The following is a 15,351-nucleotide window of genomic DNA, read 5'->3' as shown; positions in this document are numbered from 1 at the left end:
CTACAAAATGAAACATCGAGTCCTCCCAAGCCCTGATATACTCAATCTCCAACGTGCGGAAGCGTCAGTGCCGAGCCCGTGTCCAGTCCATGCCATCACACCCCGACTTTCCGTTGTTCCATAAACGTCAGGATCCTCTGCTCGTACTGCGCGGCATCCTCGACCCTCAATGCCGGGTCTTGGATCGCGGCTTCTGCGCGGATCTGGTCCGAGACCTTCTCGCTCCTCGGAGTAATGTTGCATGCGAACGGGACGGGTCTGAAGATCGGGAGCCCCCCGCCTGAACAAAAAGCATTGCAGGTCAGTTTGTACATGCTTGACACGAATGTGGTTTTCAACGTGGAAGAGCTTCTAAGACTTACCGAGTTCGTCGCTGGGAGGGGGATTGGAGCCCAAGTCGATGTTAAACGCCCACAGGAGCCGGCTGATGACGATGAAAAGAGAGGCGTCAGCGACATGCTTCCCAGGGCATTCTCTCCTTCCGACGCCGAAGGCATAATGCGTCGGGCCATGTGCATGTTGAGGCCGGTATCGAGGATCTTTCTCCGACAGGAACCGCTCGGGAATGAATTTCTCGTGGTCCTGGTAATAGGCGCTGTTGTGATGGATCGCAGAAGTGTTGTAGATGACCGTTGTCCTCGCGGGGATCGCTTTGCCCCGGTAGCTGTCGGACTCGCTGGTGGCATGGAAGATGGCGAGAGGCGCCACAGAGGCCCACCGGTGGACTTCTTCAATCGCCGCTGCGATGTAGGGCAACTTGTTGCGGTCTTCCCACTGCGGGAGACGGTCGGATCCGACAACCCGATCCAGCTCTTCCTGGGCTGCCTTGACGGAGTCTGGGTAGAGGACCACCGCCTTGAAGAACCACTGGAGCGTGGTCGCTGTGGTCTCGGAGCCCGCCGCCAGCAGCTCGGATAGGATGATGCGCTTGTCGACCTCGGAGAAGCTGGTGATCTCGGGGCTTTCCAAGAACCGCTTCAGGAAACAGTCTGGGGCGTTGTCCTTGTGCATGCGATCCACGATTGAGTCGTAGAAAACGCCCCAGAATCCAAGGATATTGTCAAAAGTCTTGCGTGCCTCCGCTCTCCACGGTGCAAGGCCATCGGGAAGGTAATTCAGTACCGGAATCCAGTCAGCCAGCCAATATCCCGGACGTATTTCTGAGACCCAAAGTCAGTATGTGTGTCCAATAGCCTCTTGCAGCATAAGCGTCATTGTCATACTCTTAAACATATCAAGAGAGATGTGGCGGATAGCATCTGGCATTTGCGTGCTACTACTGGCGAAACGAGCTCCGATTCTGGTTGTTGTGAGTTCCTAGGTATCGCGCACCGTATCTGAGGAGTCAGGAGCAAGCTTACAGAAGGCTGAAAGTGACGCTGGCCGAGTATCGTGCTACCTCGGTATAGAACGTGTTGGGATTTTCCAATATGTTCCTCAAAGTCTGCCGGCTTTCGTATTCCTGGTAGGGCAGGAAGACCTTGGAGTTTTGCATGCCCAGGAGACCGTGGATGACCTTTCGATGTTTCTAAAGGTGCCAATAGAGCAACTACATCAGCAGATGTCTCACGGCCGTGAATATATTTGCTCTCAACACAGAACTCACCCTGAACTCGTCACCGTATTCCATTTGGACCATCCTTCCCTGACCAATGATTTTTGCCTGGGCTGAAGAAGACGGACGCGAAGAGTACTTCTGGCCTCTTTTGACGATCAGGTCATCGACAGCTCTTGGGCTGCTGAGGACCACCACTTTGGACCTGCCCATGTTGAATGAGAAGAAGTCTCCATATCGAGGTACCAGCTTGCTGAGCTGTTGGTTAAGAGTCAACTTCTTGTCCGGCAAGACCCCTAAGAACGGTATGCCTCGAGGGCCATCTGGCCATCGTTCCTTGAGCCCAAGGGAGAAGTAAAGGACTACAGCAAGTACGGCAAAACCAAGATACCAGAGCATGTTGAAGATCGCTCGAAGAACCCAGCAACTTCAGATGTCAGTACTGCTTTCGTAGTGGCGCAAGATCAGTCGGCCTCATGTGAGGTAGTCAAGCCATCTTATATCCACAACGGCGTCAAAAACTATTGACCGTGATGCCCGCCTTGAGTTTTCTGCTCGGTGGGTGATCAATGGCCGGCCCTAAGTCTACTTTTCCGACTGGGCAAAGTTGAGGCCCATTGACAAGGAATCCATCTGGGACAGCTTACTGGCTGGCTGCAGACTTGCTTGCGAATACGACTTCATGCCACCTCATTGGTGACACGCTGTGGCACTTGATGAGGACAATGGCGTGCCCCGGCCCCCGAAGGTGATGCTTGAGGTTAAAAGAGGCGCACCAACGTACGAATAATACGCCGGGTTAGTCACCTGCAGTACCCAGTCCGAATCAACTTGACACGAGCAGCCATCCAATCGCAGCCAGGAAGATTGCTAACTAAGCCCATGATGACCGGGAATGTAAGCACAGGTTGAAAGAGAAGTGGTAGATAGCACCCCAGTCGGCAAGAGCTTGAAAGGGACAGTTGCTGGCCTCAACTGCGCGCAAGATCCGAATCCCTGGGATTGACGGTGTGGATCTCGACCTCTGTGATGCGCACAGCCTTATTGGGCCCCAGCGGGATTAGAGGGCGGGAGTCAGTTAAGACCGAGTACTTCATAGGTCCAGGAATAATATGGTTGGGGGTCAGTAGGTAGCTAGTGTACGACGCAGGGCTGCTTTAGCGGCTGTTAGGCCGAACTCGGGGGAATCACACCTGGTGTCAAAGACGGTGGCATTAAACGAGGGCCAGCGCGCAATAGAAGAATGGACACATGGCCCTCGAGATGTCATAAGCGATTTTACCTACCGTTGCCCACGTCCCCCAAATCTTTATAAGACATGAACTGACCCTCGACATCATTGCTTCATCATGAGTCATGATATCACAGAGGGGTACTCGGTACATACCTAGGCATTCTCTTCGCCCAGCAGCATTGGAATCCTAAACCCCGAGCTATGCCACATACGGCAAGATTTCGTACCGCAAGGTCCCCAAGCATTGATTCGATGCTGGCTTGCGGCGTGGAGCAGACCTCTTGGATACCACAGGCCCAAAGATCTTGGACTTTGTCTCGCCAGTGGTTGATACACGGAGATTCGAGAATGGCTAGGCTGTTATCTCCGCATCGTGGAAGGTTTGCTGCCAAGAACCCGGATTCTGATATTGATGGAGTATCTACCTAGTCAGGTATAAATATATGTGTGTGAGTTTGTGGGAACGGGCTTGAGTTGTAGAAGGACCTCAGAGGAATCCCGGCTACTTCTCTCCCTGATTCTTTATAACGCATCCTCCTGACAGAATTACCGCTTGGTCGAACATGTCGGACACCACAGCTGTCCCAACGGGCTTCAATTTCGTGCCCACGCGGCACGACGACACCTACGACTTCATCAATCCTCTCAAGGCCTCCGCCACCGATCTGAAGGTCCTAGTCACAGGCGCCAGCAAGGGCATCGGGCGCGCGACAGTCGTCTCGTTCGCAAAGTCCGGCGCCTCGGCAATCGCGTTGCTGGCGCGCTCGGACCTCGACAGCGTCGCCAAGGAGGTCATTGACGCGGCAAAGCAAGCCGGACACAAAGAGCCGCCCAAGGTGCTTCAATTGCGAGTCGACACGACGGATGTCGCTGCGGTGGACAGAGCCGTGAAGACGGTGGAACAGGAGTTTGGCGCGCTTGATGTGGTCATCAACAACGCATCCAGAATGGAGACGTGGAAGCCCATTCATGAGACGGATGTACAGGACTGGTGGTCGACGTGGGAGGTCAATATCAAGGGGACGTATCTCGTCAGTCGTGCGACGCTGCCATTGCTACTCAAAGGGAAGAAGAAGACTATGATTGTCATTTCCAGTGCTGGAGGGTTAACCACCTCGTGCGTTTCTTTCTTTTCTGAGAGCCGCTGAACACGCGCTGACTGGATCGGCAGGGCTGGGGGCAGCGCATACCAAGGCACCAAGACAGCGCAGATACGGTTCAACGATTTCCTGATGAAAGAATATGGCGAGCAGGTGCGTGCTTTCCGGTTCTCATTTTCATTTCGCTTGCTGCTCGGATGGTGAACATTCTGACACAAGACTGGCGCTGGCGCTCTAGGGTTTGCTGGCGTACGCCGTCCATCCCGGCGGCGTGAAAACAGAGGTTGGAGTCACAATGCCCGAGCACATGCACTATCTTTTGACCGCCGAGCCGGAGCTACCTGCAGACACACTAGTCTGGCTGACAAGAGAGCGGAGAGATTGGTAAGGGCTTTTTTCGTACTCGGCACCATTACCCATGCCGGCGAGAACTGGAGCCACAGAAAGCTAACTCCAGACAACAGGCTGGCCGGGCGATACGTCAACGCACCGTGGGATATGCAAGAGCTTGAGGGAAAGAAGGATGAGATTGTTGAGAAGGATCTGCTCAAGCTGAAGCTGCAGGTTTGAGGAAGCTTAAACTCATAATGGTTGAGTACATAGAAAAGCAACAAATATACACGATGCCAGGGATGGTCACCTAGTCGGCTGCTTACGCTCTGTACTGGGCCATGCAAGGCCCGAGCCGAAAGCTATAATCAAAAGATTGTCACTCCAGGCCATACACCTTTTTTGCGCCCTCAGATCCAAAAGCCTCTCGGAGAGTCTCCTCAACACCCTTGGGATGGATCGATGGGAAGCGATCATTGTCCCAGGGCTGTGGCAGCAGAGTACCTTCCCTCCCCTGGATCAACTTATGGCTTGCCGCCAGCTCTGCATCGACGTCGCCAGAGGCCTTTGCTTGTGCTTCTTCTTGCTGTGCGCTCTCGACATCCAGGTAAGTGACGTCGTACCTTCTGCCCGTGACTCGCTCGAGGATCTCGAATATCTCCGCGTACGTAGGGTTGCTCCCTGAAATGCGATATGTTCTTCGATTTCCCTTGGCCTCGGGCGAAAGTGGTTCTTTCAAAGTCTCGACGAGATATCGTGCGCTGTCCTCGGCGCTGATCAAGCTCTGTCTCCCCATTGCCGTGCCGTAGATCTTCGCTTTTGCGTTTTTATTGTCAAAGCCAAAGTGTGAGATGACGGACCATTCCGTCAACCGGCCAAGCAGATAGTATGTCCATCCTAAATCAGGGGTGTCGCGAGCTCTTGCGTCAAGATGTTCGCGCGTCTGGACTTTGTACTTATAGTAGCGCTGGGTCCAATTCTGTCCCTCGGTGATGTCGGCGCCGTACTCGCTAGGATAGAAGTGGCGGACTCCGGCTTCAATGGCCGCGTCGATGATGGTAGGCTGGAGGTATAGTCCATGATTTCCCAGAAAGCTCAGCACGCAGTCGAAGCCTTCGTAGGCCTTTGAAGAACTATAGTCGGCTGCCTCGATGACTTCAAATCCTTGTGCTTTCAGCTCTTGGATCCGGGCCTTTTTGGCCTCATCTGTTGGCCTTTCGGTGTTGTTGAAGAAAGCAATGCGAGTGAAATGGGTTGAGTCTTTGATGAGCTCATGGGCAACATAATCGCCAAAGCTACCTACACCGATTGCGCCGATTAGGAGAATTGACTCCAACATAGTTATCAAGGCTTCGAAGTAAGTATGATGTATAAAGGCCCTTCAACCGAATATGTCCTTGGTGGCACAGAAGACGTGGTGGAACGTTCGCCTGGGGATTTATAGAAGACACGCTTGAGGGCCTCTGCCTCCAACGACATCTCGATGTGAATTGTAGTTGACAACAATAAGCCGCGAGAGCCAAATATGATGACCAAGCAACGCAACACAAGCCCGTACCAAACAAGGGAAGGACCACATATTGCAATCGTCCCCCAGCCATATTCCAAGCTGACCAAGCAAAGAAAAGGCGACACATCGCAATCCTCACCAGGAAATATTCCAGGCTGACCAAGCAAAGGCAGTCGTGTTTGGCCTGGTGCCAGCCATACCTGCATACATCTACCAGGTATAGACGCCAATAGGGAGTGCTCGAACTTGTGAAGCAGTGGGCATACTGTGATCTCAGCGTCCAGGGTTCTCGATTCGTAAGGACGCAGTCTCAATCGCCCACAGGAGAGAACGCATAGCTGGATCAACGCTCATAAGTCCATCCCAGCTGACCTATGGATATTGGTTTGATGTAGTGGTTGAAATACTTTCGCTTGGCACGACACAAGTGCGACCGAGTAAAAGAATGGGTCAATGAGCGCTAGAAGTCCTCCAGTCAGAACAAGAGACCAGTCGAAGGCCTGGACACCATCGAGTGGAGATGACTAAGTCAGCTTGGGTTGAATAGTAATAGTGCTCAAGTCGAAACGCATGCCTGAATAGAGCCGAATTTTGTCCGATGGAATTCGTATGCATTGCCGCCATCGAGTTGACCTCCCTGACGAAGGTGGCAGAGTATCTTTCCCTAGCCCCGTATCGGTGGACTCGTGCTTTGCTGATCATTTAAACGATTGCGATAGCGAAGACCAGCCTGCTGCTAAGACCCAATCGGTCGTGCAGGTTCACCCCCTGGACAAAAACCCATGAAGACTAATCAGAAACTTGATGCCAACGCGCCTTATGAGCCGATTGGAACCCGAATCCTGCCTGCTTTCGAACAAGCTAAGACCTGTATATGTAGTCTCTGGTGTTGATTCTCAACAATCATAGCGGTACCGATCATTCACGAAAGACTGAGCCGTGAATAAAGCATTCTCGAACGATACAGTAGAGATGTCGCCTCACCATCCGAAGGGTTTGGACGGCTCTTATATGGTAGTCCAGCGGAGTATGCCCCGAAATACCCTGGGATTTCAGACTGACACTGCCTTTTTAGCTGGCGTTTGGGACCGGTTCAACATGGCGAAAGGAGGATCCTGAGACTCTCAACACTGGACTTATTGAAATTGTGAAGGATGCGCTGCAATCTGGCTATCGCCACCTGGATACAGCCGAGCGTGAGGACTGAAATCACTGTCACCGCCGTTCAGGATTGCTGACCTGGATACAAGTCTATAACACGGAGAGGGAAGTCGGAGAGGCGATAAGGCAATCCAGCGTGCCTGTCTCAGAGATTTATATCACTGGGAAAGGTAAGTGTCCTCCAAAGACTTGCTGTATGTGGGAAATCTGACAAGGGTCCGAAGTTTTCACTATGTCGGACATCTCAGGAGCATTTAGCCGCTCTTTGCAACGACTAGGCGTTGATTATATCGACCTGTATCTGCTCCATTATCCTTACTTCGCGAAATCCAATGCCGATCTTCAGGCGGCATGGGCCGAGCTCGAGGCAATATACGACTCCGGGAAAGTCGGCGCCATAGGCGTCTCCAATTTCACTGAAGACCACATCGCGACGATATTGGAAACTGCAAGGATCAGGCCGGTGTGCAACCAGATCGAGTTGAACCCATACCTCCCACGGATTCGGCTGCAGGAGTATCACAAGAAGCAAGGCATACAGACGTTTGCCTTCTCACCGTTATCGCCAATTGTGAGAGCGACTCCAGGCCCCTTGGATAGTGGATTGGAGTCCATCGCAGAGAAACATGGAGTAAGCACAGCTGTTGCATTGATACGATGGGCGTTGCAGCAAGGGATTGCAGTGGTGACAACATCAACTGAGAAAGCTCGTATGAAAGATCATCTGCTCGCTCTGAATGTATCGTTGTCAGATGAAGAAGTAGCACTGATCAGTAAAGTGGGTGCAGAAAAACACTTCAGGGGCCGCTGGAATGATAGATTTGCTGCAGACGACCGGACCTGAAAGATTAAGGGATGGACTTTCAGCCGCAGCAGCGACATAGAGAATCGACATCCGCTCCTCGAGCTTAGCATAGGTCGATTGATCTGGCTTTATAGCACATGCTTTTATCCCTGGAGGCCGACTCGTGCGGAGAGAGCGGGAAGACTTCCTCAGCAGTGGGCAAAGATGACCTTGATATTGAGAAACTCCCGAAACACTTCATGGGGCAGCCCATCAGTCGCAACGCCTGCTGTATCAATGGCCACATAGAACCAGAGGATGGGGCTTTCCACACTTGCGATATATGCATTCAGATATATGTCGGACATCGCATGTTGGTGGTCTAGGATTTCCCACACCCGTTCAATCCTTGGACCGTTGAGTACAAGTCGGTTGAACACTGTGGCTGCCTCAAAGCGGCCAGACCGAAGGCTTTATTGATCCACGCATCCAATCCCCTCCAGATAGACCTCTATGCCGTCAGTCGGGAGTGTGGCAAGTTGCCCGAAATGCTGCAAATTTGCCTTCACAGTGTTGTGTCCAAGGTCATTGGGAGCTCTAACCTCTCGTGAGGATAAGGCAAAAAGTAGACTGGGGACATGTACACGCCAGTGCTATCTTGTGCTCAAGGATTCTCTTGGAGCTCCAATGCAGAAACGCGGCAGATGCCATGAAATACCCATTGCAAAGGGTCCATCTGCTGAGCTTCATCACCCGTCAAAGGAGGAGAGAAATCGGCATGATGAGCGAGTCAGCCAGTCGACGCCATGGTTTGGCCGCCTACTGACGCGCCCTTGGGGATTTGACCCGGGCGTTTCGTTGATACAGGGATGAAAGTTGATGTCATCCCCAAAAGGTTTGTCATCTCGTCAAATGTAAGGTCCCTTGTCTCCAACGTGATTAGTCCGAGTCAGATGCACAATACTCTTACTGGCATTCTGGCTGGTGGTCCCGGGATGTTGTCATGTGGTGCAGACATTCTGGGATGATCCGATATGGATTGTCCTGGATCCTATCAAGTGAGCGCATGTGATCAGGGCAATTCCGCCTTCCCGACGGACTTCTTTGTCACTTGTTGACTATTTAGCATATCGGGGAAAGGATTTGCTCTGACCAGGGGCGCAAGTCGAGTCGGAAAAGGAGGTCCTTGGCCTACCCAAGAAGATCCGAGTGCAACAGCCATCAAGTATGGCAACTGGCAGGATTCGACCCGATGTACAGAGATCAGTAGAGAAACATCTGCATCTCTTAAGTTGTGATCTTCAAGTCGGGCCTCGTCTCGAGCGTCTGAGAGATGAAACCCCTCAGAGCCGCCCACCTCTCACTTGTCGATGAAATGGCAGCAGTGGTGCCTCCCCCACCTGCAGCGTTGCCAGATTCGTCTGCCGAACCTTCATTGACGGACCTAGATACTGCAAGTTGCGCCATATTCTTCGCAAATCGATCTCGTTCACCTTTGTCGACTTTCTCCCTCCTTTTCAGGGCGCCCGGTCGTGATTTCATGCTTTTTCGCCGAATTATGTTGACTTGGTCTTGAATCTGGTCGCTTGTCGGTGCGGTTGTTCCATGTGCACCATTATTTTCCAGTTCGTCGTCATCCGGAAGTGCCGCTGCAAGGGCATCGAGATTCGTGACAAGTTTCTTGTTTGGTCGCCTTCGTCTTGATTTTTTGGCAGCGGATTTTGTGACCTTGTTCATGAGTTCGGCATGTTTTATTCGACGCTTGTCCTTCTTCGAAGATGGGAAGAGTGGTTCAGACTTCGGCGTCGCAGTTGATCCAGCCGTCTTGGAGGTCTGTTTCAGGATAGATTTCAGAGGTCGCACGCTCTGCGAAGGAGGGTTGCGAACAGGAGCCTGGTAGTAACTTTGTCAGCTTTGGCACTTCAACAGGACTATTTTCGGCATACCATCGCGTACAGAAGATAATTAGTCTCTTCGCCACGTGTGTCGCTACAATTAAAGTGGCAGAGAACAGTGCATGGACATCAGTGACATCTAAGAGACGAGCAAAAAATTGGGTGGAGAGGTGCGCTTATCGATAAAGGGCAACAAGTTCTCGTTAGGTACCTAGCGAGCTAAGTATTTTCTCCAATAATGGCAATAATAGCGACGGTCAACTGCTTCGTCATCTGATCCTCACACTTCAACCTCTTCTCTCCCTTGATCCATCTTCCCGTCCCTTCCGCTCTACTCGATTTCAAAGACAATGCATACTTCTCGGTTTACTAAACGAGGTACTATAGGTAAGGGCGCAGCGACTGCCATATTCAGCTGAGGATTGGCAAATGCCGAGTCGGCGGCTTAAACGCTTGCCAAAGTGAGCATAAGATGGCCCAACTTGGAAGGAGTTTGCCCACCAAAAAGAACCACAGAAATATTTTCGAACGCAAGTCCACTTCTTCTTCCAGGCCAACACCGACAAATGCATGAGATCCAGCGTCGGCTCGTCACCTAGCGTTGTTTTGGCGCGGGCTCGTGCATAACGAATCCGTTTCGCCGACCCATGGACCGCGGTTGAGGATGTTGTATTGCGACGAATCGAAAGGCGCATTTCCTTGAGTGGGTGAGTCTGTACTGGGGGAGCTGAGGGAGCAGACTTTGCCTCGGTGCCGGGCTATTGGATCGTTCGGACGCACGAGTCAACAAGTTCCCGTTGCGTCTCAGCCAGCTTTACCAGCCCCTCGTCCAAGATCTTTCCCCGCACATAGCGGTGCATTGATATATAAACATCAGCTGGGTGCCTCATTCTCAATGAAGTGTAAAGATTTCTTCCGAGTACGACAGCAGCGAACCTAACGCTTCAGACCTGGTCACTTTCCCCCAGCAAGAATATTCTCTAGAACCAATCTCTCTCCCGCATAATCGCCCATTTTCCCGCAAAATGCCTTTTCACGCACTAGTCCTCTATCCAAATGAAGAGGACACCAAGTTCGACATGGACTACTACCTCAAGACCCATATGCCTCTGGTGATGGAAAACTTTAAGAAACACGGTCTCAAGAAATGGGAAGTGCTCGAATACAAGCCCGGTTTGGACGGCGCAAAGCCACTGTATATTGCCAGCGCGACTATGATCTGGGACAAGCCTGAGGACATGGGTGCAGCATTGACCTCGGAGGATGCAAAACCTGTCTTTGGAGACATCCAAAACTTCACCAACAAGCAGCCAGTCTTCCTCGCAGGGGACCTTGTGAAAACTTCTTAAAGCGAAATTGGATGATCGTCAGAAAAGAGAATGCCAACAGAAGAGGATATCCATCCTTCTTGAGCCAAGAAGCCTGGTGCATCCAGCGATTATAGATCGAGCAATAAACAACATGATATGCTCTCGAGAGAGACTCTGAACAATTGCCTATTTCATTTATGCAGGGAATATTCCTTCCGTTTCTTCTTGCGGATTGCGAAGGATCGTTCGCTTATGCTCGGGTTCCCTTCGCCCCATCGTGCCTCACGCACCACTATCCTTTGTCCTCAGAGGAGCACAGCTTGGGGGTTTTTATTCATTGCAGGGAGCACAATCTGCCAGCGAGTGTGCATACGATGGAGAAATATTTGACATTGCGTAATCTCATTCCCCCCTGTCTACTTTAACGGAGGCGCATGAGGTCTCTGTAATAAGGAAATGGGAAAGCGAACCCTCTGCAGCAGAATGCTTAGGTAACTAAGGATAGAACCCATAGACGCCTGGCTTTCCACGCGAACAAGGACAGTGCGTTATCAAATTGCCATTTATCACCTAGTGTGGGTGGCAGATGTCGATCGCTGTACCATTGACGTATGCCGTACTGGCCTTCATCGGAGAAGAGCGATCTCGTTAAGAAGGAGAACAAGAGTCCATTGTTTCTTCTTGAGTATGTCATAATGGCTATGCTCCTCCTTGGGAGAATAGCGCGCGGACTATTTGTTGATTGTTGTCTCACAGAGCATTGTAGCCAAACCATTCATCTCAATTACCAGTACTTCGATTCACTCCTCAGCATGGTCTGCGATGGCTCCTATCGCCCTTGACCAGACCATTGACCAGCCGAGCTTGCACAAAACCACCATAGCAGATCCAAGCAACAGAGAGACAGGAGAAAGCATTCGTCTCGCTGCGAGGGCCGGCGCATACGACAAGCAGACTTCCGGCGCGGCGCCTGCCTATGTGCAGGCAAATCTGATCGCCCTGCCATCGCGATTTGCAGCGGACTTTAGATTGCTGTGTCAAAGGAATCCCGTACCGTGCCCCCTGCTGGCCGAATCGAAGGAAGTCGGGAGCTGGGACGAGCTGAAATCCTGGGTGCCTAGCCTGACCGGAAAAGATCTTGCGAAGGACCTCGACCTTCGCCATGACTTTCCAAAGTACATGGTCTATGAGGATGGCGAGCTGACAATCTCTCACTGCGGCGATGTTGGCGCGGTCTGGACCAAAGACCATGTTGGCTTCTTAATTGGCTGTTCGTTCAGTTTTGAAGCCGCCCTAACAGCCGAAGGATTGGTTCCATCCCACGTGGCACACAGTAGGAACGTGCCAATGTATCGCACAAGCCTTCCTCTGTGCCCCGCCGGCGTTTTCAGTCAATCCACATATGTGGTGTCAATGAGACCCTATCAGAGAAAAGACATCCAGAGGGTAAGAGACATCACGCGCCGATATGTCGCGACTCATGGCGAGCCCATCGACTGGGGATGGGATGCCCTCTCGCGCCTCGGGATCAAGGACATCAATAAGCCAGAGTTTGGAGATACACCTGTCTTACCTGACGGCTCGGCGCTCGTTCAGCAACTTAGAGCTGAGTCTGAGGAATTCATCCCCGTCTTCTGGGGATGTGGTGTCACGCCACAAGAGGCAGTACGACAAGCTGCTCTAAAAGGCCCTGTCATCGGGCACGCTCCGGGACACATGATTGTGCTGGACATCAAGGATTGGGACATTATTCCAAGTATATGACTTCGAGGGTCTCCGTTGTCTTCGTGGGATCGAATCCAAGGGGATGAAATATCGGAAAGCCTCCAGCATTCTTGAATGTCATCAAATTGGTCACTGCCATGTTGAAGGACTTGCTCTTTAAGGACTTGGGCTCATCACCGAGTGCGACATGTTGTATGGTGTACCGCAAAGTGCTGGGGCTCGTCCCAGGCTCGAGGCGAATCAAACGGATCTCTTTGCGGTCAGACTGCAGAGGCTTGAAACCAGAGTATTTCGGCCACTGCCCCGCCTTCCCGTCGTGCGGATCAGCCTCTGCCATTGTGCGAGGGGTACAGTTCTGCGACGTGCCTCGAAGTCAGGTTGGAACTCAATATCACACAATATTGAGCGAAGTGAAGCCTGTGACCAGGCGGGGCAGAGCGGTTCGGAGCGCTGCGGATTGATTGGCTGGGTAGGCCCGGTGCTCCCAATTGACTCGCTTAGTCAAGCGTCATGTGACCGTAAGTCTGCACGTGACACTGGCAGTTTCGTTGAACAGGTGATCTGGTCCACTGTAGTCTTGGCTACTGCAGGCCTCCTGTCACTACATGCAGTTCACAAGATGTCCACATGTCCTTCGTCTCTTTCCACTCTGCCGCTTCTGTCACTCGCTACTCAAACAAGTCAAAACGTCGGTCGAGCGAGCCCACGAAAGGGTGCATCTTGTCACCTGGGCATAAAGCTTGTCGGCTGGGTCGGATTCAACGCCGATGGCTCTCTTTCTAACATTCGTTCAGGGCGACTAACAATCAATTTCAGCCTAAATTCCCATATCTCCAAAGCCTTGCATGAGTCGGAGAAATCACATACCCTCCATAGTAGAATTCCACAATGAGGGCACAAAACCCTCCAACGAGGATTGTCGTTCGCGTCAGATCAGAGGTAAACGATTGAACAGTTTCACCCAACGCCGACCACAACAATGGCGACCGGGATACTCAAAGTAAAAGACACGCAGGTGGTTGATAATGGGGGACATCCAGTCATTCTACGAGGCTGTGCTATAGGAGGATGGCTCAAGTAAGCTCTATGAAGTTCCAGCTTTCCATCATCTGAGAAAAGAAACAGTATGGAGAACTTCATCGTTGGCTACCCGGGCCATGAATCAAGTATTCGTGCCGCGATGCTGGAAGTCATGGGCCAGGAGAAGTCCGACTTCTTCTTCGACCGATGGCTGTACTACTTTTTCACAGAAGCCGACGCAAAGTTCTTCAAGTCACTTGGTCTGAATTGCATCCGCATTCCTTTCAACTATCGACACTTCGAAGACGATATGAATCCTCGTGTACTCAAAGAGAGCGGCTTCAAGCACCTGGATCGGGTAATTGACCTCTGTGCAAAGGAGGGCATCTATACCATACTCGACATGCACACTGTTCCCGGTGGTCAAAGTCCCGGCTGGCACTCAGACAACACAACAAGCTACGCGGCGTTCTGGGATTACAAGGACCACCAAGACCGAACGGTGTGGCTTTGGGAACAGCTCGCTCGCCGTTATAAAGGGAATCCATGGATAGCTGGGTATAACCCCATTAACGAACCCTGTGATCCCAAACATGTCCGTCTGCCCGCATTTTATGCTCGACTGGAGAAAGCAATCAGAGCTGTTGATCCAGACCATATACTGTGGCTCGATGGAAACACATTTGCGGCTGAATGGAAGGGCTTTGACACTGTGCTCCCAAATTGTGTCTATGCCCTGCATGACTACAGCATGATGGGCTTTCCCACCGGACGGCCGTATGAAGGCACTTCTGAGCAAAAGGAGAGGCTGGAGGCGCAATTCTTGCGCAAGTCGGAGTTTCAGAGGAAGCACCAAACTGCAATCTGGAACGGCGAGTTCGGTCCCGTCTACGCAAATCCCAGATGGGATGAAAACGCCGAGGAAATCAACCAAAAGCGATACAACATGCTGGGCGAGCAGCTCCGCATCTACGACAAGTTCCAGATCCCGTGGTCTATCTGGCTCTTTAAAGACGTCGGTCTTCAGGGTATGGTGTACACGTCGCCCGACTCGCCCTGGAACAAACTGATCGAGCCTATGCTGGAAAAGAAGAAGCGGCTGCAGCTGGATGCGTGGGGTAAATATCCGTCCAAAGAAGTCGACGACGTGATGCTGCCCCTCATCAGCTGGATAGACTCGGTCTCGCCCACAGCGAAGAACGTCTACCCGTCCACGTGGAACACTGCAAGGCACATTGAGCGTGCGGTGCTGCAGACTTTCCTGGCGGAGACATTCTGCCAGGAATTTGCCGAGCTATTTCGCGACAAGGATCAAAGCGCCCTGGAGGAGTTAGCGAGGAGCTTCAGCTTCGAGAAGTGTGTGCAAAGGGACGGGCTGAACAAGATCATGTCCGACTACGCCGCCGTTGCGTCCAAGCGCACCTGAAAATACCTTAGGCGAGGACCCCGTAATATCGGTCAAACACGGCCAGCGGCCATTTTGACGTCCAATTCAGAAATGTTCCAACTTCCCGCAAGCGCAGATAGTAGGCATGATGCTCGGCCATTTTCCGGGAATCTCAGACCCTTTGCCTTTCTGCCTCAATCTTTTCTTGCCTAAATTCATTTCTTGGTATCGGTGTCGTGTCCCGGTGTCAACTCCAATCAATTGGGGATCAGTGGGGACATTCCGCGGGGAATGGGGCCGCAAGGCTGAGTCCGACAAGTCTGTCGTGGTCTATTTGCTT

At 51.9% G+C, this 15,351-nt stretch overlaps 8 protein-coding genes across 8 annotated transcripts; 5 read left to right on the top strand and 3 right to left on the bottom strand.

The window, feature by feature from the left end:
* Window positions 1-95: 95 nt before the first annotated feature.
* Z520_08192 (uncharacterized protein) lies at window positions 96-1,954 on the bottom strand (the record flags this gene model as incomplete). Its single annotated transcript, XM_016778689.1, has 5 exons — window positions 96-280; window positions 363-1,160; window positions 1,224-1,300; window positions 1,362-1,528; window positions 1,607-1,954. The coding sequence occupies 5 exons, from the start codon at window positions 1,952-1,954 to the stop codon at window positions 96-98; spliced, it is 1,575 nt and encodes a 524-aa protein (XP_016630060.1).
* A 1,398-nt stretch (window positions 1,955-3,352) lies between these two features.
* Z520_08191 (uncharacterized protein) lies at window positions 3,353-4,459 on the top strand (the record flags this gene model as incomplete). Its single annotated transcript, XM_016778688.1, has 4 exons — window positions 3,353-3,906; window positions 3,961-4,042; window positions 4,128-4,273; window positions 4,354-4,459. 4 exons carry the CDS (start codon window positions 3,353-3,355, stop codon window positions 4,457-4,459), a joined length of 888 nt encoding a protein of 295 aa, XP_016630059.1.
* Window positions 4,460-4,598: 139 nt separating this feature from the next.
* Window positions 4,599-5,558, bottom strand: Z520_08190 (uncharacterized protein; the record flags this gene model as incomplete). The annotated part of the gene is made up of 1 exon (XM_016778687.1): window positions 4,599-5,558. The coding sequence occupies one exon, from the start codon at window positions 5,556-5,558 to the stop codon at window positions 4,599-4,601; it is 960 nt and encodes a 319-aa protein (XP_016630058.1).
* A 1,143-nt stretch (window positions 5,559-6,701) lies between these two features.
* Window positions 6,702-7,734, top strand: Z520_08189 (uncharacterized protein; the record flags this gene model as incomplete). The annotated part of the gene is made up of 4 exons (XM_016778686.1): window positions 6,702-6,743; window positions 6,805-6,925; window positions 6,980-7,060; window positions 7,115-7,734. 4 exons carry the CDS (start codon window positions 6,702-6,704, stop codon window positions 7,732-7,734), a joined length of 864 nt encoding a protein of 287 aa, XP_016630057.1.
* Window positions 7,735-8,961: 1,227 nt separating this feature from the next.
* On the bottom strand, window positions 8,962-9,623 carry Z520_08188 (uncharacterized protein; the record flags this gene model as incomplete). The annotated part of the gene is made up of 2 exons (XM_016778685.1): window positions 8,962-9,567; window positions 9,621-9,623. 2 exons carry the CDS (start codon window positions 9,621-9,623, stop codon window positions 8,962-8,964), a joined length of 609 nt encoding a protein of 202 aa, XP_016630056.1.
* Window positions 9,624-10,594: 971 nt separating this feature from the next.
* Window positions 10,595-10,918, top strand: Z520_08187 (uncharacterized protein; the record flags this gene model as incomplete). The annotated part of the gene is made up of 1 exon (XM_016778684.1): window positions 10,595-10,918. One exon carries the CDS (start codon window positions 10,595-10,597, stop codon window positions 10,916-10,918), a length of 324 nt encoding a protein of 107 aa, XP_016630055.1.
* A 783-nt stretch (window positions 10,919-11,701) lies between these two features.
* Z520_08186 (uncharacterized protein) lies at window positions 11,702-12,643 on the top strand (the record flags this gene model as incomplete). The annotated part of the gene is made up of 1 exon (XM_016778683.1): window positions 11,702-12,643. The coding sequence occupies one exon, from the start codon at window positions 11,702-11,704 to the stop codon at window positions 12,641-12,643; it is 942 nt and encodes a 313-aa protein (XP_016630054.1).
* A 940-nt stretch (window positions 12,644-13,583) lies between these two features.
* Window positions 13,584-15,050, top strand: Z520_08185 (uncharacterized protein; the record flags this gene model as incomplete). The annotated part of the gene is made up of 2 exons (XM_016778682.1): window positions 13,584-13,681; window positions 13,730-15,050. The coding sequence occupies 2 exons, from the start codon at window positions 13,584-13,586 to the stop codon at window positions 15,048-15,050; spliced, it is 1,419 nt and encodes a 472-aa protein (XP_016630053.1).
* Window positions 15,051-15,351: the final 301 nt, after the last annotated feature.

Source organism: Fonsecaea multimorphosa, assembly GCF_000836435.1.
Source record: "Fonsecaea multimorphosa CBS 102226 unplaced genomic scaffold supercont1.18, whole genome shotgun sequence".
NCBI lineage: Eukaryota > Fungi > Ascomycota > Eurotiomycetes > Chaetothyriales > Herpotrichiellaceae > Fonsecaea > Fonsecaea multimorphosa.
The sequence above is the reverse complement of the archived record's forward strand: the minus strand, read 5'-3'. Positions and strand labels throughout refer to the sequence as shown.